Genomic DNA, 26,240 nt, shown 5'->3' with positions numbered 1-26,240 from the left:
GAGAGAGATTGTGGAAGAAATGAGAAAAGAGAGAGAAGAAGAAGAATTGGAGAAAGCTGGAGAAGATGAAACAGAGCAGGAAAGAGTGATGGAGAATATGGAGAAAAAAGCCACAGAGGAGGAAAGACTGAAGAGAGAGATGATACAAGCAGAAGAAAAAAGAGAAGAAGAAATGGCACACCTGAGAGAGAAGGTAATGAGGAAAGAGATGGAAATAAAGAAAGAGGATGAACAGATGAGAACGATGGAAGAGAGAGAGAAAGAGCAGCAGAGAATGCTGAGAGAAGCAGAGAAAAAAGCGAAGGAGGACGAACGACAAATGAAAGAGATGGAAGCAAAAGTGAGAGAGCAGGACAGAATGTTGAGAGAAAAATTGAAGGAGAAAGAGAGACAGACGAGGGAGATGATGGAGAACGCAAGAGAGCAGGAGAGAATGCAGCTAGAGATGGAGAGACAAGCAAAGGAGGAAGAAAGAATGATACGAGAGATGGAAGAAGAAGCAATAGAACGGAAGAGAAAACTTAAGGAGTTGGAGAATAAAGCAGAGGAGGAAGAAAAACGAATGAAGGAGATGATAGAGAAAGCGAGAGAGCAGGAGAGAATGCAGCTAGAGATGGAGAAAAAAGTCAAGGAGGAGGAAAAACAAATGAAGGACATGGTAGAGAAAGTGAGAGAGCAGGAGAGAATGATGGAGAAAAAAGTCAAGGAGGAAGAAAGAATGATACGAGAGATGGAAGAAGAAGCAATAGAACGGAAGAGAAAACTGAGAGTCTTGGAGAGTAAAGCAGAGGAGGAAGAAAAACGAATGAAGGACATGATAGAGAAAACGAGAGAGCAGGAGAGAATTTTGAGAGAAGCAGAGAAAAAAGCAATTGAGGACGAACGACAAATGAAAGAGATGGAAGAAGAAGCAATAGAACGGAAGAGAAAACTTAAGGAGTTGGAGAATAAAGCAGAGGAGGAAGAAAAACGAATGAAAGAGATGATAGAGAAAGCGAGAGAGCAGGAGAGAATGCAGCTAGAGATGGAGAGACAAGTCAAGGAGGAGGAAAAACGAATGAAGGAGATAATAGAGAAAGCGAGGGAACAGGAGAGAATTTTGAGAGAAGCAGAGAAAAAAGCAATGGAGGACGAAAGACAAATGAAAGAGATGGAAGCAAAAGTGAGAGAGCAGGACAGAATGTTGAGAGAAAAATTGAAGGAGAAAGAGAGACAGACGAGGGAGATGATGGAGAACGCAAGAGAGCAGGAGAGAATGCAGCTAGAGATGGAGAGACAAGCAAAGGAGGAAGAAAGAATGATACGAGAGATGGAAGAAGAAGCAATAGAACGGAAGAGAAAACTTAAGGAGTTGGAGAATAAAGCAGAGGAGGAAGGAAAAGAAATGAAGGACATGATAGAGAAAACGAGAGAGCAGGAGAGAATGCAGCTAGAGATGGAGAAAAAAGTCAAGGAGGAGGAAAAACAAATTAAAAACATGGGAGAGAGAGAGCAGGTGAGAATGTTAAGAGAGGCAGAGAAAAAAGCAAAGGAGGAGAAACGACAGTTGAAAGAGATGGAAGAAAAAGTGAGAGAGCAGCACAGAATGTTGAGAGAAAAATTGAAGGAGGAAGAGAGACAGATGAGGGAGATGATGGAGAAAGCAAGAGAGCAGGAGAGAATGCAGCTAGAGATGGAGAGACAAGCAAAGGAGGAGGAAAAACAAATTAAAAACATGATAGAGAAAGAGAAGGAGCAGGAGAGAATGCAGCTAGAGATGGAGAGACAAGTCAAGGAGGAGGAAAAACAAATTAAAAACATGATAGAGAAAGAGAAGGAGCAGGAGAGAATGCAGCTAGAGATGGAGAGACAAGTCAAGGAGGAGGAAAAACAAATTAAAAACATGGGAGAGAAAGAGAAGGAGCAGGAGAGAATGCAGCTAGAGATGGAGAGACAAGTCAAGGAGGAGGAAAAACAAATTAAAAACATGATAGAGAAAGAGAAGGAGCAGGAGAGAATGCAGCTAGAGATGGAGAGACAAGTCAAGGAGGAGGAAAAACAAATTAAAAACATGATAGAGAAAGAGAAGGAGCAGGAGAGAATGCAGCTAGAGATGGAGAGACAAGTCAAGGAGGAGGAAAAACAAATTAAAAACATGATAGAGAAAGAGAAGGAGCAGGAGAGAATGCAGCTAGAGATGGAGAGACAAGTCAAGGAGGAGGAAAAACAAATTAAAAACATGATAGAGAAGGAGCAGGAGAGAATGCAGCTAGAGATGGAGAGACAAGTCAAGGAGGAGGAAAAACAAATTAAAAACATGATAGAGAAAGAGAAGAAGCAGGAGAGAATGCAGCTAGAGATGGAGAGACAAGTCAAGGAGGAGGAACGAAAACAGAGAGAGATGGAAGAGGAAATGAGAAAAGAGAAAGAACTGGAAGAATTGAAAGCCAAAGCTAAAGAAAAGGCAAGACTGAAAGAGCAGGAAAGAGTGATGGAGGAGATGAGGAGAACAGCTAAAGAGGAAGAAAGACTGATAAAAGAGAGGGAAGAAAAAGTGAGAGAGCAACAGAAAATAATGAATGAGATGAAGGCAAGAGCTGAGGATGAAGAAAGAAAAAATAAAAGGATGGAAGAGGAGGAACTAAGAAAACAGAGAGAAAGGGAGGAATTCAGAAAAGTGGCTGAAGAGATGGCCCAGAAGTGGTCTGAGGACAACGATACAGAGAGCGACACGGACTCAGACGATCCATGGATGGACGAGGAGGAGAAGGAGATGATCTTGGAGGCACGCAGGAGACAGGCACAAATAGCAGACGAGAGAAAAAGAAATGAAGTAATGCCAAAACTGAGAGAGAAGGAAAGAGTGATGGAGGAGATGGAGAAAAAAGCTGAAGAGGAAGAAAGTCTGAAGAGAGAGATGGTACAAGTAGAAAAAGAAAGAGAAGATGAATTAATGGCAAAGTTGAGAGAGGAGGAAAGAAGGAGGACAGAAATGGAAGAAAAGGCGAGAGCTCAGGAGAAAATAATGAATGAGATGAAGGCAAGAGCTGAGGATGAAGAAAGAAAAAAGAAAAAGATGGAAGAGGAGGAACTAAGAAAAGAGAGAGAGAGGGAGGAATTCAGGAAAGTGGCTGAAGAGATGGCCCAGAAGTGGTCTGAGGACAACGACACAGAGAGCGACACGGACTCAGACGATCCATGGATGGACGAGGAGGAGAAGGAGATGATCTTGGAGGCACGCAGGAGACAGGCACAAATAGCAGAAGAGAGAAAGAAGGGAGAAATTCAAGAGTAAGAAAATGAAGAAGGGATGAAGAGAAGAGGTTAAGAAGAAAGAAAAATGATGGATAGTGAGAAAATTAAAAAAGAAGAAATCAGCTAAGCTGAAGAAATGGACAAGTCATATTTTCTTTTTCAAATTTCTAAAATATTTTCATTAAATACAAGCATTCAAAGGCCTGACTATTTTTTTTTTTTTACAAATATTAAGTACATAAATTGTGGGGTGAAATTGTTGACAGAATAAGATATCAGCTGCACCTGAACATGCGAAACAGAAACAATGAAAATTACAAACATTTTAGTCAGTATCGCTTGTCTTCCACAATCAATATGCAAAGTGCATTTCTGACACAATATTCTTAAGCTATGTTATGTCACTTCTTCACAGTGTTCTGAAAAGCATTAAATTGGTATTCTAAATTCAACTCAACTTTGTTCCTCCTGTTAACACGTCTGATTGCTAAGCTGTTCACCCTAATATATATATATATATATATTGGAGTTAAAAAAAAAAAAAAAAATATATATATATATACTGCAAGGGAGCCTATTAATTGGTTCCAATGGGAGTAATATATAGAGATAATAAAGTTCTTGGAGTTTGTTATGTGCCATCATTTCAGCTCACAGCCGCGCACTATAGTGCGCACACGTCCGAGAAAAGCATCAGATTTTTGCTGCGGTTATATTACACACTGCTATGCAGTTGTGTTTAGTTTTTATTACTGATTCCGTTTTTTATTTCACAGAAAGAAACCTGATAGACATGGCCACGATGAACTGACAACTGGAGTTGTGCATTCGATGACTGGGAGTGCATGCCATGCTTTTACATGGGATGCAATGTCTCCATTTACACAACTAGCCTACAGCATTTCTGTCCATCACATGTAGTGAAAGTAATAGGCTGATAACGCGCTTGTGTTTAACAAAAATAGCTGGGTTCTGCTTTCGGTACAGTGCGACTCTTTCCATATGTTTCACATGCAACGCGTCCCCAAGCATCCTGTTGGATCTGTGTGTAACCTGTGGTCAACAACTAACACAAGGATACCACTGAAGATCTGTTTACTGGAGGCGGGTTATGTTTCTATAAACCAATCAGCGACCACAGCTGCTGAAGTGAGCTCTATAAAGTTGAGGTAAGTGACAATATTCGATGAACATTTAGCAAACCTTGCTTTAAAGAGGAACAAACTAGGCACAATCTATTCGGTTTGTTTGTTGTATGTTAATATAGCCTACTATGCTAGTTGTGTTCAAGAGTTTTGCCTAAACACGAATTTACTGAACATTCTTGAAAAATGAAGATCTAGGCACAAGGTTGTAAATTAGGGACGGTTTAAACTCTTCTGTCGGTAGGCTATAGACGCGCCAAGTTTGGCTACCAATTTTATAGGCTATGTTAAGCACCCTTTCCATCCATCCTAAAATTAACAATATGTCTTTTATATTTTCATTTGATTAACTGTAGCCTACGTCGATTGCGCAATGCGCATTTAGAAAAATGTCCGAGTCAGGTATAGACGGCAGACAGCGTTATTAGGCTATTTAATACCCTACGCTAGAATGATGATGGTCTTTGAATGACAGGATGGCACCTGTATGGACGTAGGTTATTGTGTCTAGCGCTCACTTTTTTCTGAGTTCCTGCTGGGTTGGTTTATGTCTTAAGGGACAAACTAATGGCTCCAGTGCAGGGCAATCCCTTAACTCGTGACTGAGCCCACACGGTTCATGTCCGATTAGTGTAGTCACATGGTAGTCTTTTTGTGTAGCCTACTTCAGAAGAGTAGCTGTTGGTGATCATCCATGTTTTCCTCTGTGTTTTGTTCTAAATTTTTTCCTTCCGCCGTCTGAGAGTCTGTCTCGTGAACTATTTATTGACTTATATGGTGCGGAGATGTGCCTATAGACTTAACATTAGGCCTACTGATTAATGAAATGCCACTAACAGAGTTTTTTTTATTCGTCCTGTAGTTGCGCGGTCACTATGATGTATCTCCTGCTTCTGACACTGTGTGCCAGTGGTGTGTTGGCCGACCCCGAGTCAAACGCTCAACTCGACGCTCAACTAGACGAGCAGTGGCGCCTGTGGAAGAACTGGCACAGCAAAGATTACCACCCGGTGAGTAGCATCATCACTGGACAAAAATCTACGTGTCACTTTAGGCTGTCCTTTTACGAACAAGGCAAATCCTTTCATCTGTTCATAGTACCCTCTTTTTCATTTCCAATTCCAAGGCATAGGCTACTTCCTCACCTTCCTAAAACAATTGCATAAGTCGTGTTTTCAGGTTTTACACCAAACATAAAAAAGTTAACCAAACATTAAATGATTTAGGCAAAAAATAATTTTGTCAAAAAATTACCTGTGCCATTATTTTTAGGAAGATGACAAATTAGCCTATAGTTTCAAGTGTAGCCTTTTTCACTGATGGAATCAATGTAACATGGACAGAGGCGATTAACAACACTTGATTAAGGAAAAGGTCAGTTGAAATTTAAATCATCAGAATGATTGGTTGCCAGGTTATCGACATTATATGACACATTCATTGGTTAATTCCAATTACAGACTATGTTGTTGTATTGTTTAGATCAGTATGGGTCTGTGGTTCAGCCAAACATTTGCAATGATTTGATTGATAACTCAGCTGACTAGACCATTTTGTCCATGAAGTATGAGTGGAAATTGTTACTACAGTACTTGTATAGACATTTCTCTTGTCTCAGTTTTCTCAGTTTCTCAGTTGTCAACATGAAAGTAGATTCAGTGAAAATGTTTTCACACACACTAATACATATATATATATATATATATATATATATATATATATATATATATATATATATATATATAAACTTATATAACTTTATTGCGAATAAACTCCAGGTAAAAAGATACAGTGCATATTAGCAGTTCTGGCTCATTTTGATGTGATTTCCACCTGTGTTTGAACTCATCAGAAAGAGGAAGGCTGGAGAAGGATCGTGTGGGAGAAGAACTTGAAGAAGATTGAGTTGCACAACCTGGAGCACTCTATGGGCAAGCACAGCTACCGTCTGGGCATGAACCATTTTGGTGACATGGTAAGAGTCTTTTACGTGGTCTTGATGGAAGGCCAGATCCCTGACCACTAGACCAAGTGATGCACTAAAAGCCTGTTAGTTCAGTCCCAGGAGGTACCACTATCGTGCCCCTGAGCAAGAGCCTCCAGGGGGACTGTCCCCGTAGTTAGCCCGCAGCAAGTCCCTCTGGTCATCTAGCATCAGCTTCATGACAAACAATGCAAACAATGCAACAAATGCATGCGTGCAGAAATGCTTAAATGATAATAGCTCAAATGTTATTCTAATGCTACAACCGTCTTTAGTTTAAATGTTAAAATGTGAAATGTTAATAGCTTAAATGTTATCCCGTTGCTGTAAGTCGCTTTGGATAAACGTGTCTGCCAAATGAATACATGTAAATGTAAATGCTTTGCACACGGACACCAAGCATGTATGAGATGTTGTGATGAGTGTTCTAAACTTGGCTACTATGGGGCATGGGTAGCATAGTGGTTAAGTAACTGGGCTAGTATGTAATAGCCTGAAAAAGTTGTGGGCTCAGTTTCTGACTTCCACCGTTGTGCCCTTGAGCAAAGCACTTACCCCCAAGTTGCTCCAGGGACAATGTAGTCCCTTGTAGTATACACACATATGTAAGTCACTTTGGATGGAGAGTAAAATGTACTATGTGATGATGCCATTACTAGTCATTTGTACATCTGTTGCTTTCCCACCTTTGCCCCACAGACACACGAGGAGTTCAGACAAGTGATGAATGGCTATAAGCGCAGGTCCGATAGGACAGTCAGAGGGTCACTGTTCATGGAGCCCAATTTCCTTCTGGTGCCTAAGGAGGTGGACTGGAGAGAGAAGGGCTATGTGACTCCAGTCAAAGACCAGGTGAGCATCAGAGAAGGGAAGTGTCAGACTAGTTACAGGCCAGCCCAGACCCAGACCAGCTGAAGACTACATCCCTCCGGTCACAGGACAGCTAAAGATGATATCACTTCCATCACAGACCAGCTAAAGATGATATCACTCCAGTCAAAGCACAGCTAAAGACTATATCACTCACGTCACAGAACAGCTAAAGATGATATAATTTCTGTCACAGGACAGCTAAAGATGATATCATCTATCTATCCATCTATCTATCCATCTATTTATCTATCTATTTATCTATCTATCCATCTATCCATCTATCTATCTATCTATCCATCTATCTATCTATCTATCTATCCATCCATCTGTGTGTCTCCTCAGGGCGAGTGCGGGTCCTGCTGGGCGTTCAGCACTACGGGGGCGCTGGAGGGGCAGCAGTTCAGGAAGACGGGCCGGCTGGTGCCCCTGAGCGAGCAGCAGCTGGTGGACTGCTCCCGGCCCGAGGGGAACCAGGGCTGCCACGGAGGCCTGATGGACCAGGCCTTCCAGTACATCAAGGACAACCGAGGCCTGGACTCTGAGGCGTCCTACCCCTACCTAGGCACCGTAAGGTCACAGTGGTGGAGGATTCAAGGATCCATTTAGCAGAGGGAAATTACAGTGGGCTGAACTCTGAACAGGCCTATCCCCACCTAGGCACCGCAAGGCCTCAAAATGGGGAAGAGGAAGGATAGAGGACAGACTAGTTAATGGGTTCTAATCTAAGGATAGAGGACATACTAGTCTGGGTTCTAATGATGGGGATAGGTGAAGGACAGAGGACAGACTAGTTAATGGGTTCTAATCTAAGGATAGGGGACAGACTAGTTAATGGGTTCTAATCTAAGGATAGAGGACAGACTACTCTATGGGTTCTAATGGTGGGGATAGGTGAAGGACAGAGGACAAACTAGTTAATGGGTTCTAATTTGAAACTGCAGGGCACACTATGAACAGACTTATGCATGGCAGAAACCGTGCAGTGAGAACAGGCGGTGATATCAATATGTATTTATTTATTGACATGTTGCAGGGTGCAGTCAAGCATAAATCAGTTGCATAATTAGTAGCGCTTTTTAATCGTTCAGAGCAGCATGGTGGCAATGTACTTTAAATAAAATGACAGTTTGTTGTCATGGAAATGGTGTGACTTTAATCACTGAGAACTTGCTCTGTGCACTGAACCATGTTTGCATGTAAGGTCATGCGCATGCATGGTATTAAATTAGCAAAATGACTTAGCCACGTAAATGAATTAGCATTAGTTTGTGTGTGTGACTGTATCAATGCAGTGCATTCCCTGCCGCATTGTGTGTCATAGAAATTCAAGTCCCACAAGTGACCTATTTGGGCCAGGAGTGGTAGCCCACTCTACAGGGGTAACCCGACCCAAACTGTATCAAAGTCCTTTTAGGCAAGTCCCCCCACTTGGCGGCCATCTTGGTAACACACTTTGGTCATTTATGGGGCAGCTATTTTCCTATTCCAGTGAATGGGGAGGCAAACGTAAGGGAGGTCATAGGACATAGAAAAGTACATCAGGCGAATCTTTGCTTAAATCTGGATTGAACGATATAAGTATGTCCCCGTAAATCCCTAAAATAAGATAATGTGATATAAAAATGTGTTTGGTTACTTACATTAGGCTACAGGAAGGGGCGGAATGTGTGTAAACAACTGCCATGTTGGCATTACGAACCCCATACATTTCTATGAAGGATTCTTTGAGTGTTGTGTCTCCTCATTAGAAAGTCTCTAACTGTATCCCTACCTGGGCAGAGTAAGGGAATGGGTGATGCATCAGACCAGGGGAAACCTACATCAGAATGTGTGGGGATTAGCACCCTAATATAGCTGGATGTGTTTACTGTCTGGGGATAGTTGTAGGTCACTGATGGTGGCCCCATAGTTGCAAAGGCTTCAGACATATCCGGTTGTTTTAAATTAGTAAAAAAAATAATATATATATATATATATAGTCTGTAGCAATATAATAACACCAATAACGATATTCAAAGTAGAATCTGATATTTTTTTAGTAGGCTGTTTTGCAGTTGGCCAGTTCACCTGCACAGCAATAATGCCAGGCGCGCTAATGTCCAGTATTTCTCTGGCAGGATGACCAGCCCTGCCACTATGACCCAGACTACAACTCTGCCAACGACACGGGCTTCGTGGACATAGCGAGCGGTAGGGAGCACGGCCTGATGAAGGCAGTGGCCGCAGTGGGACCCGTGTCCGTGGCTATCGACGCCAGCCACGAGTCCTTCCAGTTCTACCAGTCCGGTGAGCGCTTACTCACGTAACTCATTTGGATGAGCCATTTTTGTCCCAAAATGGCTGAGAAAATATTCATCATACAAGCCAGTCAGTGTTACTGAGGCTTAAAAGATTTCAGGCTGTCTTTTGTGACAGATTTTCAATCTACAAGTCTGAACTTTACAACTTTATAAATATTGAAACTCTGATAAGTGACAAGCTTTAACTTTATGGCCGGTGATGTTTAATAAGAATATACTGCATATTACATGTGTTATTGAAGTGTAAGAAGTACCATAAACTGTAATTCACTCAGCTAGCTTTGGGAATATGTTCAAATATTGAAATGGGAGAAGTAAGTTATCTATCTCCTTTAAGGCTATACCTTAGACTTTATACTACATACATATTGGCGTGGACATTGTTTTGTTGTGCATGTTTTCATCATTTTCATATATAGTGTTATGTAGCACCCATAATATAGCTGGATGTGTTTATTCTGGTATACAGTAGTGTTATAGCACCCATAATATAGCTGGATGTGTTTATTGTGGGGAGAGCTGAATCTCTGGTGCTGAATGCCCCGTGCCATGTGTTGTGTGTGCCGTGTGCTCAGGGATCTACTATGAGAAGGCCTGCAGCAGTGAGGAGCTGGACCATGGCATGCTGGTGGTGGGCTACGGCTACGATGACGACGAGGACGCCAACACGAAGTACTGGATCGTCAAGAACAGGTGAGGCACCAGAATGAACCTACAATCGCTCTCCTCCTTTTGCAATGTATTGACTGATGTATACATTATGATTGGCCAGTATACATTATGACTGGCCATGTATACATTATGATTGGCCAGTATACATTATGATTGGCCATTTCTACCTTCAGTCTCCTCCGCATTGTAGCTTAAATGCTATTCCTCTTGTTTCTAAATCGCTTTGTATAAAAATATTGGCTAAATGAATACATGTAGATGTACAAGGAAAGCTGTGAGGACAGATCTACTAAGGCCTCGATCATACTCACGTGTGGACGTGCACAGATGCCAACTCCACACACACATTATATTCTCTGGCCTGCCTGGAGTCATTCCATCATGGGTGCACTTGCAGCTTGGATGTTCACACCAAATTGGAAACATGGATGCTGGCACAAAGTGGAGTGTACATCCTCTGATTACAATGTCTCTTACAATGTGCAGTCCCGCGTCAATGCACAGGGTAGGGCCGGCCTTAATATAACACTTGCCTAAGGGAAGCTCCAGGCAAAATTGTGAAAAGATGGACCTATAGATGTGATTTATTTATTGACCTGTTTACTACTAAATCTCATACAGATGAATTCAGTCATCATTTATTTTGAGGCGATGATTATTACAACGTTCATGGAGGTTCGTGTGTGTGTTTCAGCTGGGGTGAGAAGTGGAGGATGAAAGGCTACAGTTTAGTGTTAACTTTATGGACATTTTAGTTCTAACTTTATGGACGTTCATGGAGGTTCACGTGTGTGTGTGTGTCTGTGTGTGTGTGTGTGTGTGTGTGTGTGTTTCAGCTGGGGTGTGAAGTGGGGCATGAAAGGGTACATCCACATGGCCAAGGACCGGCACAACCACTGCGGCATCGCCACCGCAGCCAGCTACCCTATGGTGTGACATCGCCAGGCAGATCCGCCATCGCTGGTTTGGGTCCAATCTAACCAAGGGACCAAGAGGAGAACCGCCTGAACAGTGGCATGGCGTTCGGCACAGTGGCATGGCGTTCGGAGGGTTCCAGTTGTTTAATTATTAAAACACTTTTACAAGGAATTAACTATTTCTGTATAAAACCTGCTTTTTACTTGTGTACTTTTCTGCATGCTTCATAGTTATATATTTAAACTAAAGTGCGGCTTATAATAATCAAGCATGTTGACTTGATGTATGAGTATGTTAGTATTCTGTTGTAGCTTAGTGTGTCTGTTGTACAAACATCTTTTAGCTATTTGTGTTTTTCTGTCCATTAAAAAGTTTTAAAAGGTGGTCAACATCTCATCTTTATCCTTCATCCCACTTACCATTCTGTCTGCCCAGCCTGGCCAGTGTGTGTGTGTGAGAGTGTGTGTCCTTTATTTAAGGAAACCTGCTGATATAATCCAGGACATTCTCTCTGTTCTTTAATAGTGTTATTGGTGGAGGTGGCTGAGGCATCTGGGGTCAGTCAGTCCTTCTGTGGGGACCTTGGCTTTATAGATAACGTATTTAAAAAGTAACTTGCGCTCACTCAGAGACAGATTTATGGGGGTTTATGCCAGTGCTTCCCCTCTGAGACCTCAGATGAGTTTCTTAAATAGAGTTACTAGAATAACAGAATGATTGCAAAACTTTTCTTAACTGTAAGCTTTGGGCGATTCACCAGATATGTAGCAGCAATTTATAATGTTATGACAGTATTACCACCCCAACAACAAGAAAGCAATCAGGGCATATCCTTACAGGCAGAAGGATAAAAAAATTATGATTGTGAAATACTACTTTAATCTCAAGGTCTTTTAATGAGATGAAATGGTGGAATGGGAGCAACAACAGAGCCATTTTTAGAGATGCACTGTATATGGCCCTGAGCAAGAAGTGAGAATAGCACCATCTGGTGGACATCATGGGCAGTAGCAGCAGCACACCACAAATGAACACTGAACACACTTGATTTCTTTTACAGGTTTTATTTTAAAAAATCTATCTTTCATTTCGAGAGGACAGTAAGAGGCAAATGAAGACAAAAACAGTTTGGTGGTGTTGTGTTCGGCCACCAAGGCCATTCAAGTGCTCATAGAACCCTTGGTGACCAACTTGCTGACATTTAAGAGCCACGAAGTGACCTCACACAGTCTGTCAGCACACGTCCCACTACACAGCACTTATCTGTCTGATCTCGCATGGTGTTTTGTCTGCCTATGACTGTGTGTGTGTGTGTGTGTGTCTGTGTGTGTACGCCAGTGTGGGGTTTTGGACTGGAGAGAGGTCTCTCTGGGGCCTCACTTGTGATGTTTCTTGTAGATGGCGATGTACTCCTTCACGTCATCGGGAGAGCCCAGCACCACGGGGCAGCGCTGGTGAATGGACTCTGGTTGGATGTCCAGGACGTCCATGCTGCCCGTGGTTGCCATGCCGCCTGCCTGCTCCATGATGTACGCCATGGGGTTGCACTCGTACAGAAGCCTTAGCTGCAGCCAATCAGAGACAAGCATACAGTATCTCTCATCAGCACCACTCAACCGGTTATATACTTCCTTTTGAATTGCATCATGAAAATCACATGCAAAAGTATCATTTTTGGGATGTTGATGATCAATTAATCTAAGAGGGATCATTACATTTCAGTTCCCATTGCTGGACAGTGCACCCTAAGGGTATAGCACATTCTAAACAAAGAACAGTGAAAAAGTGGCTCATCGACTTAGTAGCTGGCAGTTAATAAAACCTTGCTACAACGTTTGCCAGCACAATCTGAAGACTCGTTCATACTGTATACCTTCACTTAGGTGTTTTTTTTGCACTCTATGAATTTGAACTTTGAACTCCCATCAGCCCCTCTGGTTTCGCTCACCTTGCCCTTGGGGCTCTTGACGTTGGCGGGGTACAGGAAGATCCCCCCATACACCAGAGTTCTGTGCACGTCTGCCACCATGGAGCCCACATATCGCCCGCCATAGGGGGCACTACCGTCCTGCAAGAGAGCAAGCGCAACAGCAAGTCACCCCCAGGGGTCTGAGGCAGAAAGGCTATGCATTGTACACATATGGAACAGGTCATGATGAATGTGTTTATGGAATTACTACACAAAGAAGGCTTTTATTCTAAGAATAAAGAAATAAACTAAATGTACATAAGCAAAAATGACATGAACACTGTAAATTGTATGGTACACAAATAAATAACAACAAAAAGACTCACATGCGTGCTTTCTATGTATAAAAGGTTTCATTTTAATGAACTTATGGCTGATATACAATTATGTTAGCAAATGTATTCACTTCTTTCATGGTCAACTGATTTTGAATTCATGAAGCACTGTGAAATTTTGACACTTTTTAAGGTATGTATTTATTTATGAGCAACTCATATCTATGGCATTTTCAAATAATGTGATATTAAGAAATAACGCTAACTCAAGGGTCGCCACATAAGTGAGATTTCTATGCTCAGAATATGCCCCTCTGCATAATGTTTGTTGTTAATTACGTGTGTGTGTGTGTGTGTGTGTGTGTGATACTGTGTTGGTGTGTATCCCTGAATGCTCTGTGAAAGATGTGAAAGGCTCACCTCAGGGAACTTCTTCTTCTGGAGGTAATCTGTGACGTCAGGATAGAAGTGCTGGGCGTAGCCCTCGTTCAAACTGTAGATCTTCCCTTTCTTCTTAATCTTTACATCACGGTCCACCAGGATGAACTCCCCAATAGCCTGCACAAACACCAGGGACAAATTAGTTAGCCACACAAACCTGAATATACTGCATGATGCATAATGCCTCTGATAGTGGTTTTATTGTGTTTTTTTGCCTTTTGTCAAGTTAAGACAAGTCAAGTCAAATCACTTTTATAGTAAAGTCAGGACACCTTTATATAGCACATTTAAAAATAACAGCAGTTGACCCAAAGAGCTTTACAATTGAGGCAGTTAGGAGTTGACAAAAACAAAAAATGGTCATACTAGGCAGAGGTATAAGAACAAAACATTTCGTAAACCACTTTGTTCTTTTCTTTGCTGTGTAAATAAATAGATTTATAATCATCAGGTGCTTACCGGGTCCAGCATGAAGCAGTTGACCCCTTGACCGGTGGAGAGCACCAACATGGTGGCGCTTCCGTACAGGGCGTAGCCTGCAGCCACTATGTGTCGGCCAGACTGCAGTGCATCCTTCTCACAAGGCTCATCATCTGTCATCTGCAACAAACGGCACACATCTTCATCATTATTATCATCATCATCATCATTATCATCATCGTCATAATCATCATCATCATCATCATCTTCATCATCATCATCATCATCATCATGTTCTTCCTCCTCACCTCCCAGGAATACATTTTTCTAGTATTGAGGCCTTCCTTTTTCAGTCATTCCTGAATTTACACTGTCCGTCATTTAAAAGAGTTGTTTATGTTCATTGTTACGTCATCAAATGGAACCTTTGGTTAGAAACATTCTATTTACGTATCTGCGATTGGACTCCTAGGGCTAGAGGCTTACCACTGGTGTATGCGTGTGTGTGTATGTATGACCTTCTCAGTAACCTCGACTCTTACCTTTCTGTAGACAGCAAATATGGTTCCAATTGATGCAAGACAGTCAATATTTGAGGACCCATCCAGTGGATCAAAGCAAACGATATATTTCCCCTAAAGGAGACAAATGTTAGTATTCTTATTTCTTCATAGAAATTAAAGTGATTGATTGAGTCACCCATTGATCCATTTTAGCATTGTGAATATTTTAGATACAATGGCCCAGCAACAAGCCCATCTGTTCAAACAAGAAGTTCTTCTCAGCGTACTGACGGATGGCGTACGACAGGTCAGTGTTTCTGCCTCATTTCTGAAAACGTCCAGCAGTAGTCTCCACACTCACCCGAGAGTCCGGGTCCACGATGAGGGCGTGGTCGTCCTCCTCCGACACCAGCACGCAGGAGGTGAAGGACGACTTGATCATGTTGATGACGAGGTCGTTGGACAGGATGTCCAGCTTCTTCACCTGGTCTCCGGTCACATTGGTGCTCCCTGCAATGCCGTAGCTGCAGAAAGTTGTCTAAGGTTAGACAGGTGAGGTGGTCTAAAAACATGGCTCTCCCTGTATGTTGAAATGATAATGCCATAGCTGCAGAAAGCTGTCTAAGGTTCGACAGGTCAGATGGTCTAAAAACATAGCTCTCCCTGTATGTTGAAATGATAATGCCATAGCTGCAGAAAGCTGTCTAAGGTTAGACAGGTCAGATGTAGACAGCAAATATGGTTATCATGTCGATAAGGGAGAATTATACAGGAATGCTATTAGCTATCATGTCAATAAGGGAGAATTATACAGGAATGCTATAAGCTATCATTTCAATAAGGGAGCATTGGCTGAATTCAACAAAAATAATCAGGTTGCAGTCATGAGTTTTAAAGGGCCCTTCTGTAACTCCAGTCATTTCTTTATTTCTCACTTTTGTTGTTGCATTTTTCTGAACTTTAAACTTTGCATCGTCTCACTATGGACACACACTGAGAGCTGAATCTATCACAGTAGAGGGAATCCATAGCAGCAGTGATAAAGAACAACCTGGCCTCTACCTGGAATAAATCTTAATCAGAACGCAGCTCTAACAGAGATTTGAGATTAATTTAGTGTTATCACCTTTATACACGTATAAGAATGTCGTGTTTCGGCTCCTCTTGCAGCAACACATAATAAATAAGAGTGATTACATAAGTGCTAATGTTGTGAGTGCTGTGCTGATGTTGTAGCAGCTTTATCTGAGTGAATGAAATTGTGTGTGTGTGTGTGTGTGTGTGTGTGTGTGTGTGTGTGTGTGTGTGTGTGTGCGTGTGTGTGTGTACTGTGTCCTGTGTGTGTGTGTTTGTGTGTGCGTGCGTACTGTGTCCTGTGTGTCTGTGTCTGTGTGTGTGTGTGTGTGTGTGTGCATGCATATTTGTCCTTAGCTGGCCTATGAAAGAGTCACTAGCCTATGATATGCTTTATGCATGGGATTTTCTCAGGACCGGACACTGTGTCCCTTTAACGCGGTGTAATGAATAAGGCAGCAGGGACAGATGTGGAGTGCCATAGTGTGCTGTAGTGTACTTATCACAACCGGACATTGAACCCCCAGTATGTTCTTAATGATTGTTTCTGCATTAAACAAAAAACTGCAAAGGTTTGACCATAAATAACTATGTTGGAGAGCCTAATATCATGTAAGATTATAACAATAACTTCATTTTTTTAATTATTATTTTAAATGTATTATAGCAATAACTTCAGACATTCACAGGCCTGTGAGTCTTGACCCTTTGACTGATGAAAGGCACCAGCATGCATCAAATGCCTACAATTTTTACATTATATCTACATTATATACTATTATATACATTATATTTGATTTAAGGCAACATTTCAAAGTCTAGTCTAGAATGTCTCCATGCAGAGATAGCAACAAGTATTCCATAATCCTATAGAATCTATGGTGATAATCAGTTTTTCTTAACCGTCTTTAGGTCCAGGTCAAAGCCAAGGAGAAAGACAGAGAGTTTACAGCCCACAGCTTGCTTTGAGTTGGGCTATTTCCTAATCAATTACTAATTAACTCAGTGACTATCTGGGGTCAAATGTCTCTGCTTTGCACTGATAAACAGGACTATATGGACCTTGGTGTGATCTAAACATGGTTCCACTTGGCTCCAATAGGGTGGTATTGCTGTAGCCTTAATGACACATTGATAGAGTCCGCATTCCTTTCCCAAACTGTGTTTTCTGCTAGTGTTAAAATATAATTATATTCTAACTCCCTCTCTGAAGATAACAGATATGGCAGGCTATGAAACCATGCGCATATCAACACATTACAACATTACTCACACTTTCTTCATCAATGGTTTCAAACCCATTCAAACATGATCTAATTACACATCCGTTAACATATGACCTAGTTTCAAATCATAATACATGATCATGAAAGTCTCCTCTTGTTTTCTTAAACCCAACAAGGAGTTCTTCAGAGAGTCCCTTTTCCATTTCTAAACTGTGTCATCATCGGCTGGTGTAGTGTCTGATAGGTGAGAAGTACTCACAGATACATATAAAATAAATAGAAAGTGCAGGATAGTGTTGGTAATGCAGAAATATGTCTGCGGAGATGCACAATGAGAGAGAGGGCCATCACAAGAACACTCAGTACCCTCCAATAGCGCTGACAGATCAGTCGGCTAGTGTAGCATCTGATAGGAGAGCGGTACTCACAGGTTGGCGATCCCAGCCTTACGCACGGCTGTAGAGATGGCTTTGATGGCCGTGCACATGGAGTTGAGCAGGGTGGTCAGCTCTCCGGTCCCCTGGGCCTTGCGGCCCTCCTGCAGGACGAACCTGGTGAGGGTGATCACGTTGGTGTCGAATGAGCCCCGGTCAGACATGATGATGCTATACTGCTGTCAAGTCCCAGAGAAAGAGGCCAGTGTGTGAGTGTGTGTGTGTATGTGTGTGTCACTCACACAGAGAGGCAGGAGAGGAGGCAGCTGTGAGGTGGGGAGAGGAACTTAAACTCGGAGTTTGAGGGGATCTGGGGGGTGTGAGGAGAGGACGGCCAATCAGAGCTCACCTTGTAAAAGTGTTGTGAGTGATGGGATTGCGTACATGTGCGTATGCTTGACTCAGCGTGGGGCGAAGTCCAGATACAGATACAGACACATACACACACACACACACACACACACACTCACACACACACACAGGCTGAGTGGCACAGACTGTTTGAAACACTTCTGTTGTTGAAATGCCTTTGTAATGCCCAAAACTGACTGACTTTGCTGCAGGAACTCTAAAAACCCATGATCATCAAAGTTTGATATCAAAGATATTCCTCACAAAATTGCAACCTGAGATTGCAATTGTAGCCAGTCCTTGAAGTTGACCTGGCATGATTTTGTGAAATCGGAGGATCACAGAATCCTGGAGCGACTGGCTAGTTAGAGACTTTGGGAATGGCAAGGAAAGCATTCCATGAAAATGAATAACCAGAATGTGTTACTGAGGTTACCAGATAAAGCCCAGTGATACTAAAGGTTGACAAAAATGACAAAAATGTTTGCATTTGGCAATAAAAAAAAAAAAAAAAAAAAATGTTGTGGCATTCAGTGTGAATTGTTCAAAAAATTACTTGTGAAGTTGCAAAGCAAAAGTGATTACATCATCAATAAACGTAATACATTATTCAGCTGGTGTAGGCCAGGACACAGTGCAGACGAAGCAATTGCCCTTCCAGCTATGGAAATCTATTCTACAGTACATGCACAACTCTCATGGGACTGGCGCACGCCTATTAAAAAGCACATCTGGGACTTGTTAATCATCATCCATTTAGTGATTTATTACAGCAAGCCTGATCACATAGCAATGCTGTACTGCACCTCTGTCTTACAGCTGCTACTGCAGACTCCTCTCTCTCTCTCCCTTTCTCTCTCCTTTTTCTCTTTCTCTCTCTCTTTCACACATATTATCTCTCTCCCTTTCTCTCTCTCTCTCTCTGACACACACACACACACACACACACACACACACACACACACACACACACACACACACACACACACACATATTTTCCCTCTCTCTATCTCTCTCACCCTCTTCCATGCTCTCTATCATTTTTTTTCTCTCTCTCTCTTTGTCTCACACACATATTCTCTCTCTCTCTATCTCTCTTCCCCTCTTGCATGCTCTATCTCTTTTTTCTCTTTCTATCTCTCTCTCTCTCTCTCTCTCTCTCTCTTGCCCTGTCTGGGCATCATGCTCTCCAGTGATGCCCAGAGCCAAAGTCCAGTTCAAAGGCCATGTGTTGACGAACATGATGACAGAAGACACGTCAAACAGCCGGGGCTGTTTTGTGTTGGCTGCTTACACAAGCCCGACGAGAAGGTTGCTTTAGACAGCACAAAGGGCTTTCACAACAATATCAAACTACAAATGTTGAACTTTGAACTCTTTAAGATAAGCATGACAACATGTATGGCTTCAAACAGGGTGTCACAGACAGCAATCGTTAACAACCCGAACACAATCAAACTTATCAGTTTAAGAGTTTTGGGGGTGCGAGGTTCATGGATGAAAGATGTGGGGAATAAATAACTAGATATCATCACCATAATACAGTAACAATGGAAATATAGAATTCAACTGAAATATAAAATTATTCAACACTGTATCACCTTACAGCCATTGCAGCACCCTGAAGATGCACATGTATTTGTTCTTATGTAAAATAAATAAACTATTTATATTTGCAACAGTATATTATTGTAATAATAATAACAACTAGATGTACCGCATAGCGGTACAAAATATGACTGCCGCTCAGTCCTGTACATCCATTCCGCGAAAATAAATCACATTAACTTAATCAATTTGTCTCCATCTTCTACTCCATCCCCCACTCTTTTGTGTATGCTTGTTTGGCATGTGTGTTTGCGGGCCGCACAGAAAGTAGCCTACTGGCGCTGCAAAGGTGAATAGATTTGTAGCACTTGCCAAAAAATTTGTAGCATTGTTATAAAACCTTTAAAATCTCTAAACAATCACAAGTGGGGCAGTTCATTACAGTCCATCCATTGCAACTGGACTGATGAAAGGTACACCTAGGCTACATTGTATTTGGGAAAAGCAGAAGTAATGTATTTATTTATTTATTTATTTATTTATTTATTTATTTATTTATCATGCCGTTTTCAACAGCTATCAAGAAGAGAAAGTCATGTCATGGATTTTTGTGAATGTTTCTTCTTCTACATATGCAAGAGTTTAGTCATACGACGGAGTATTAGGGCCACACATGAAGAAAAAAATATGTTTTGCCATGATGAGATTAAACTCGCCATGTCGACATTAAACTCGACATTTCGAGAATAAAGTTGAAATATTATGTAAATGTAAATCATGACGTGTCGACATTAAACTCAACATTTTGAGTTTAAAGTTAGTTTGGAGAGAGAACGACCGCTCGGGACGATTGAAAGGGAGGACGAATGAAACATTGCAGTTTTCTTCGAGTGCAACAATGATTAGACATAGGCTAGGCCTACATCATGTGGACAAAACATAGAACATAGGCCAACTAACCTCCGTTGCTCAGCCAAATAGGCTACTTTCCTGTTATCACGGAGTTACAGGCGATAAATGTGATGGTCAAAAGTAAACGTCATTAGCGGTTTATTTATTTATTGTAGGCCTATTATTAAAGTGTGTTTTTCATCTAAAGGTTCAACTTCATGCTTATGCACTAGACTAGGTATACTAAGTGCTCTCCCCAATCCCAGACTTTCACATTGCATGTTTGTTTGTAATGGATGCAAAACAGCCTATTGCTGAATGGCTATGGAGGGACGAATGAAGCTGTCCTTCCGACCAGGCAACCCCATTCTAAGTAAATGCACACATATTCCCTCACGGGATCAAAAGAGTATAGGCCTATATACTTAGGTTTATAGCCTCCTTTATGTGTTGCAGGTGAGACATGAAAAAGCAGTTTTAGAAAAATGAGTTGCCGTGTTAACCTATGGAGAGTGAAGGCCTGTGGGTCATGAAGGGCAGTTATTTGGATGTGCGTGGCCTTACCCAGGTAAAACAGAGTGAAATAACATTTTGTAGCCTACTATAGAAACATTATATCATTGGAAACATGTATTATTCTAGCTAGATAATAGTGCATGGTATAACCGCAAGATACAGCGCTTTACGATGACGGCAATGAGTTAACAGAAGATGCAATCTACAGTAGGCTAGCCTATCTGAATATCTGCAATCTAGCAATCTATCTGAAATAACACCTATTTGAAGTAGCCTAGGCCTATTATTCATGTCACATATTGTGTGTTAGTGTAGGCTACATAGCTTAAACTGTAAGCTATGTTTAAACTGTATTTCGAGTTTAATGTCGGCATGACACGTCGAGATTAAAGTAGGCCTATGATATTTCAACTTTATTCTCGAAATGTCGAGTTTAATGTCGAAATGACGACTTTAAAGTCAACATGTCGAGTTTAATCTCGCCATGGCAAAAATATTTTTTTTCTTCATGTGTGGCCCTAATACTCCACTTAATTGTCAATGCACAAATTAAATACCAGTAGTCTAAAACAAAATGCAGTGTTACCCAGTGGTGCAAATAACTGACATGTCCAAACACATGTTGATGATGTTAGACAGTGGCCTCCGGTCACAGATGAAGGTACAAGCGATCTTAATGATTATTTATGAAAATAGCTTAGAGTAGAGAATGAGGAAATAAAGACATAATTGGGACTAGGTTGATATTATATCTACTTAACTACTGATATCAAGCTCTAACGTCAGCAATAACTATGCTCGCTAGGCTAGCTAACGAGGACACTATAAAAATATCTGTCCATTTGGCAACAATAAAGAAATGAATGGATATCAAATAAACGAATTCATGTTTTTCATTTGTGACCATTGTTTATCTAATTTTCACATTTCAAAAGAAAAGGGTAAGGTACAGCTAACTGCTATCTGTGCAAACCGTATGGTAACGTTAGGCTACCAGACGGGCAGTCCACCCGGGGTATTTTGTGTATCTCACATTTTTTTTTGTTCCAACTGGTAATTTTATCGCTGCTATTGGAACAATTGAAAACGGAACATGTTTTCCCACTCTACATTATAAAAGAAGTACTGAGACAGTCGTAAATCGCGGGCTGTTATCCCAGTGGACGCAACGAATCCAATAGGAGGCACTGGCGCAATGCTAAACAGCAACAGCTCAGTAATGGCGCCCGCTTACTTCCAGTAGTTTCGCCGGATTCATGTATACATTTCACGCAGCTGCGTGAATCACGGAAAGCGCGAATGAAGTGGACACTTCTAAATGGGACCCACTATACAGTAGCTGAAGGTCTGTGGCTAAAGCAGCCATAACGAAGAAAGTGTTATCATTGTTTGGATACCACACACACGTGCTTTTTAATCGCATAGACTACCAAGCTGGAATCAAAGCTCATCGACTCCCCTCTCACACCCTAAACACGCACTTTGAACAAACAAAAAGCGTCTCAGTCTCACGGTAGGCTATAGCCATAGGCAAAACTGTATCAGACCGGTGTAACGTTGGTAGGACTAAATCATCCATCGCAAAGAATGATTTTTGTAGAACCTGCAACAAATATGTGTAGGTACAGCCCTGCCCTGGATACATCTCTCAACGTGCGCTCTAAAACATTTGGTTTAAATGGAGATGTAGATCATCACGGGTGCGTTAATAAATCTACATAGAATTAGTGCTGTTATCAATTTGCTTGGTAGCTTATAACCGCATTTATTGTTTTCTACAAATACATGATCAAATTGGCCTCCATCACTCAACCAATGCTAACGGTAATATTATTTTACCTACCTCCTAGGCTATAACTTACAAGATTAACGTAGCCTACCTGCAGTAAAAACCAAGCATGTCCGTCAATGTCAATAAACATTCTCAGATTTATTTTGGCTTCAAGAAGAAATGGGAATTACATTTAATGTGGAAATCATCCTACCCTTATTAGACGTTCTCTGCTGTAAATTACAGTGTTGTCCTTGTCTTTCCAACCCACTTTAGATTAACGATGCAACGATGCGCCATCTGGTGGACAAACGACTACGTAACGCCAATACTGGAAATGCTGCCAAATGATGATGAATATTTGGTTTTCCTTTAATCCTACTGAATTTGTAATTATGTATCGGCCGTTCTAATTGCCGATACCGACAGTATAAAAGGCGTGCCTGTGTGTGTGTGTGCGTGTGTATATGTGTGCACCACCATCTACAGGCCAATGAGTGTACAGTCACTAAATGTACACATAACTTAATTTTTTTAGACCCCCTCATGAATGAAATTCTACAAAACTTGGCATACCCGCAGAGAATGTCAGGTTAATCATACACATCAAATGTGGTGCAGTTCTACCATAAAAATGTCTTCATCCTCTGTGCCACGGTTCAGGTAGTTATTTAGGAAAAACGGCATTTTTTGGGTTTCGGGGGGCCCAGTGCGGGGAGGGAGTGGCCCCCGGGGACCAAACTAAATTTTTCTGTAAAAGTCTAGTGGGGCTACATACCCACCAAATTTCATGTGCCCCGGTGTTTCGGTGTCCCGGGTATCGTTGACCAAAATTTCAGGAAGTAGATGGCGGGAAAAAAAAAAAGAATAAAAAAAACTTCGGCGGCGGTCATAATAAACAAACGAATCATTTACATTTGCAAATATGTATATTAAAATACAGGCTCCACAACAATAGGAACTTGATTGCAGCAAACAGCGCACATTTCATTCGTTTAAAATCCTTGATATTTGATACTTTGAATGTCCATCTTTATTCACCTTGACAGACTCAAGCCTTCTCAGCATGAGGGATACTAGTGTTTGCCCTTCCGCCCATCCACCCTTCCACACACACACACACGCACAAACACACACACACACACACACACACACACACACACACACACACACACACACACACACACACACTTCCATACACACAAAGATGTCTGTAGCTGTTTTTTTCCTTTCACTTTTAAATACCCAACAGGCACTTTTCAAGCCAGGTGACATAATTGTTCAGGTCATATCTGTAATTTTTAAAGAAACTTTTGGGTGACAGTGTGCTTTATTATGTTGGGATATTCCCATTCTGACCCGGTTTTAGAGATTGGAAGTCATCATGTCAGCTATATCTTGGTGTATCCACAGGCATTAATAGTGCCATCTATAAATAACATCCCTCCGGAACACCTTTTGCACTCATGCAGCCCCATGTCATCACACTCCCACCTCCGACCACAAATGTCAGGTCTAGGGGGTCAGGATTTGGAGAGTTAGCTTCAGCCAATTAGCAATTATGGTTAGCTGCCACCATCATCTAAAAACAAACAAACAAAAAAAAAAAACGCATTCGACATCTGCTCTCTTCAGGCCCCATTCTCATAAACAAGTTAATTAGCTGCCACATCACTGGCGTATGGACATTTTGGTTGTGTCTGTGTGGATTGGCAGTTTCCAAGCTGGGAGGATCAGCCAGTCCACATGGGACTAGATCATTGAGGCATCTGTATGGTGGCACTTACAGTAATTGCCTTGTTTGTGTCCGGAAGTGAGGACATCAGATGTCAGTCCAGACACACACACACACACACACACACATAATGTACATCAACGTCCATGTACGTTGAATGCACACACATTACAACTGATAAATCATTGCAATTTCAGTTTATTTTCAGTGGTGTAACTGGCTATGTGGAAGGAAAAGCAATAACCCTATCTGCCACAAGATGGCAGGAAAGGTAAAAGACAGTATATCAGCACACTGGATACACTGTTATTAAGTTTCACCATGGCACACCGTGTGTGTGTCTGTGTGTGTGTGTGTGTGTGTGTGTGTGTGTGTGTGTGTGTGCATGCAATGGAGATGCAGAAGGTAAGACTAAGTGTGACTCTAATGTGAAAATGACACATCTGACTCATCTTGTCACTTATCAGCAACCACTATTATTTCGTTGGTCATGATTCACCTGAAATTATATTAATGATAAATGAACAGCTGATGAACAGCATGCTTCAAGTATCTACTAAATTAAGGCAATATCTGAAATTATAGTAATGAATTCTCTAAACATTAATTGTATGGATAATTTATTATAAATTTGTTGTAGGCCTATTGAATATTCTATGCCAAACAAGCCTACATTTATTTAAATAACCTTAATGAAATACAGAATGAATGGATATTAAGCCTACTGCAATCTAACATAGTTTATTCAGTACAACAACTCAGCTCAGTCCGTTCCCTACTACAATCCAGCACAGGTTTATGCACTGCATAAATGCTGTGTTCTTTGATCTTCTGCATTCTTGCCCACACTTGCCTGAAGTGAAGCAAGCATCTCACCAAGCAGGCGTATCGGAGTCAGGAAGTGGGGATTAAAGGACACACACACACATACACACACACACACACACACACACACACACACACACACAACTTTTGTTACTTGATGATAAAATCAGACTAGTTCATGTGGAACAAAAATAAATGGAGAAACTGAAACAATGGATGTGGACGCTGCAAATTTGAAGAGAAAAGAGAGATTCACATTACCAGAGCCTACCACTGTCAACATTTGATATTCATGAGAATTCAGACAAAAATAAACCAAGAAACCGAAAAATTTGGATGTGGATGATTTGCATCATTAGAGAGAGTTGCATGTTAGCCTACTATAGTCTAGCACTGTAAACATCCCCAGACTGGAAGTAACAAAGTACAAATCGTTACTGTAGGCCTACTCAAGTAGGTTTTTCAGATATTTTTACTTTACTATTTATTTTTGAGGCGACTTTTTACTTTTACTCCTTACATTTTAACACGAATATCGGTACTTTCTACTCCTTAAATTTGACAAAACTGCTCGTTACTTTAGTTTCAAATAATTTCAGTGGAGTTACCGTTATTATTTTTCGCGTCATCAATAGCGTATGAGCAGATGGGAATATACGTTGCACTTGACACACCTCGACAGATTTGGGTGGCATTCATTCGCGGCAAATTATTGCAGCTTGATGGCAGTAACGTTAATGTTAGAACGTAGTAGTATGTCTCAATTAAATTTAGTCAAAAATGCCCTCCTCCTCTCTTCGCCTTTGGTGCTTCCCTAACTTCTAGCTGCAGTGTAGCCTATATCCTTAGTAATAAGTAGATGCAGCATTGGGTCTTGGACAGGGATGTAGTGGAGGCTAAACACAAGTAAAGTTTACCCACCTCTGAAATTTCAGAAATAGTTTATCCACCTGTTATTAGAGTTTATTCACCAATTACAACTGTTAACATTTAAAAATCACACAGTATTATCCACTAACAATATTATATGTAGGCCTACACTCATCAACACTCTATGGACCACTTAATGCCACTTGTATTGTTATAAACATTGGACAATAACCTCCACCATCATCAAACATGTTCTGAATGCCTT

The 26,240-nt window shown here is 41.3% G+C and overlaps 4 protein-coding genes across 8 annotated transcripts; 3 read left to right on the top strand and 1 right to left on the bottom strand.

The window, feature by feature from the left end:
• Positions 1–19: 19 nt before the first annotated feature.
• On the top strand, positions 20–1,873 carry LOC125304836 (golgin subfamily A member 6-like protein 22; the record flags this gene model as incomplete). Its single annotated transcript, XM_048259344.1, has 2 exons — positions 20–1,657; positions 1,775–1,873. Coding segments are annotated over exons 1-2 (1,737 nt in total), but the record flags the coding sequence as incomplete, so codon positions are not given.
• Positions 1,874–2,296: 423 nt separating this feature from the next.
• On the top strand, positions 2,297–2,890 carry LOC125304835 (golgin subfamily A member 6-like protein 6; the record flags this gene model as incomplete). The annotated part of the gene is made up of 1 exon (XM_048259343.1): positions 2,297–2,890. A coding segment is annotated over exon 1 (594 nt), but the record flags the coding sequence as incomplete, so codon positions are not given.
• A 1,212-nt stretch (positions 2,891–4,102) lies between these two features.
• On the top strand, positions 4,103–11,510 carry ctsla (cathepsin La). Of its 5 annotated transcripts, none has more exons than XM_048259079.1 (8): positions 4,103–4,403; positions 5,242–5,389; positions 6,232–6,354; positions 7,063–7,215; positions 7,579–7,803; positions 9,354–9,522; positions 10,112–10,229; positions 11,045–11,510. In XM_048259079.1, exons 1-8 carry the CDS (start codon positions 4,237–4,239, stop codon positions 11,142–11,144), a joined length of 1,203 nt encoding a protein of 400 aa, XP_048115036.1. In that variant the 5' UTR covers positions 4,103–4,236; the 3' UTR covers positions 11,145–11,510. The 5 variants fall into 5 exon arrangements, with proteins under 5 accessions (XP_048115036.1, XP_048115039.1, XP_048115040.1 ...); XM_048259082.1 differs by lacking the exon at positions 4,103–4,403 and adding an exon at positions 4,431–4,476; XM_048259083.1 differs by lacking the exon at positions 4,103–4,403 and adding an exon at positions 4,469–4,487.
• Positions 11,511–12,174: 664 nt separating this feature from the next.
• LOC125305201 (fructose-1,6-bisphosphatase 1-like) lies at positions 12,175–17,738 on the bottom strand. Its single transcript, XM_048259858.1, has 7 exons — positions 17,463–17,738; positions 15,096–15,258; positions 14,774–14,866; positions 14,271–14,411; positions 13,791–13,928; positions 13,075–13,194; positions 12,175–12,691 (listed from the first exon to the last, which is right to left on the bottom strand). Exons 1-7 carry the CDS (start codon positions 17,630–17,632, stop codon positions 12,503–12,505), a joined length of 1,014 nt encoding a protein of 337 aa, XP_048115815.1. The 5' UTR covers positions 17,633–17,738; the 3' UTR covers positions 12,175–12,502.
• Between the last annotated feature and the right edge of the window lie 8,502 nt (positions 17,739–26,240).

The sequence above is a fragment of the Alosa alosa genome, chromosome 12 (genome assembly GCF_017589495.1).
Source record: "Alosa alosa isolate M-15738 ecotype Scorff River chromosome 12, AALO_Geno_1.1, whole genome shotgun sequence".
Lineage (NCBI taxonomy): Eukaryota > Metazoa > Chordata > Actinopteri > Clupeiformes > Clupeidae > Alosa > Alosa alosa.
Note: the sequence above shows the minus strand (reverse complement) of the source record. Positions and strands in the feature narration are given on the sequence as shown.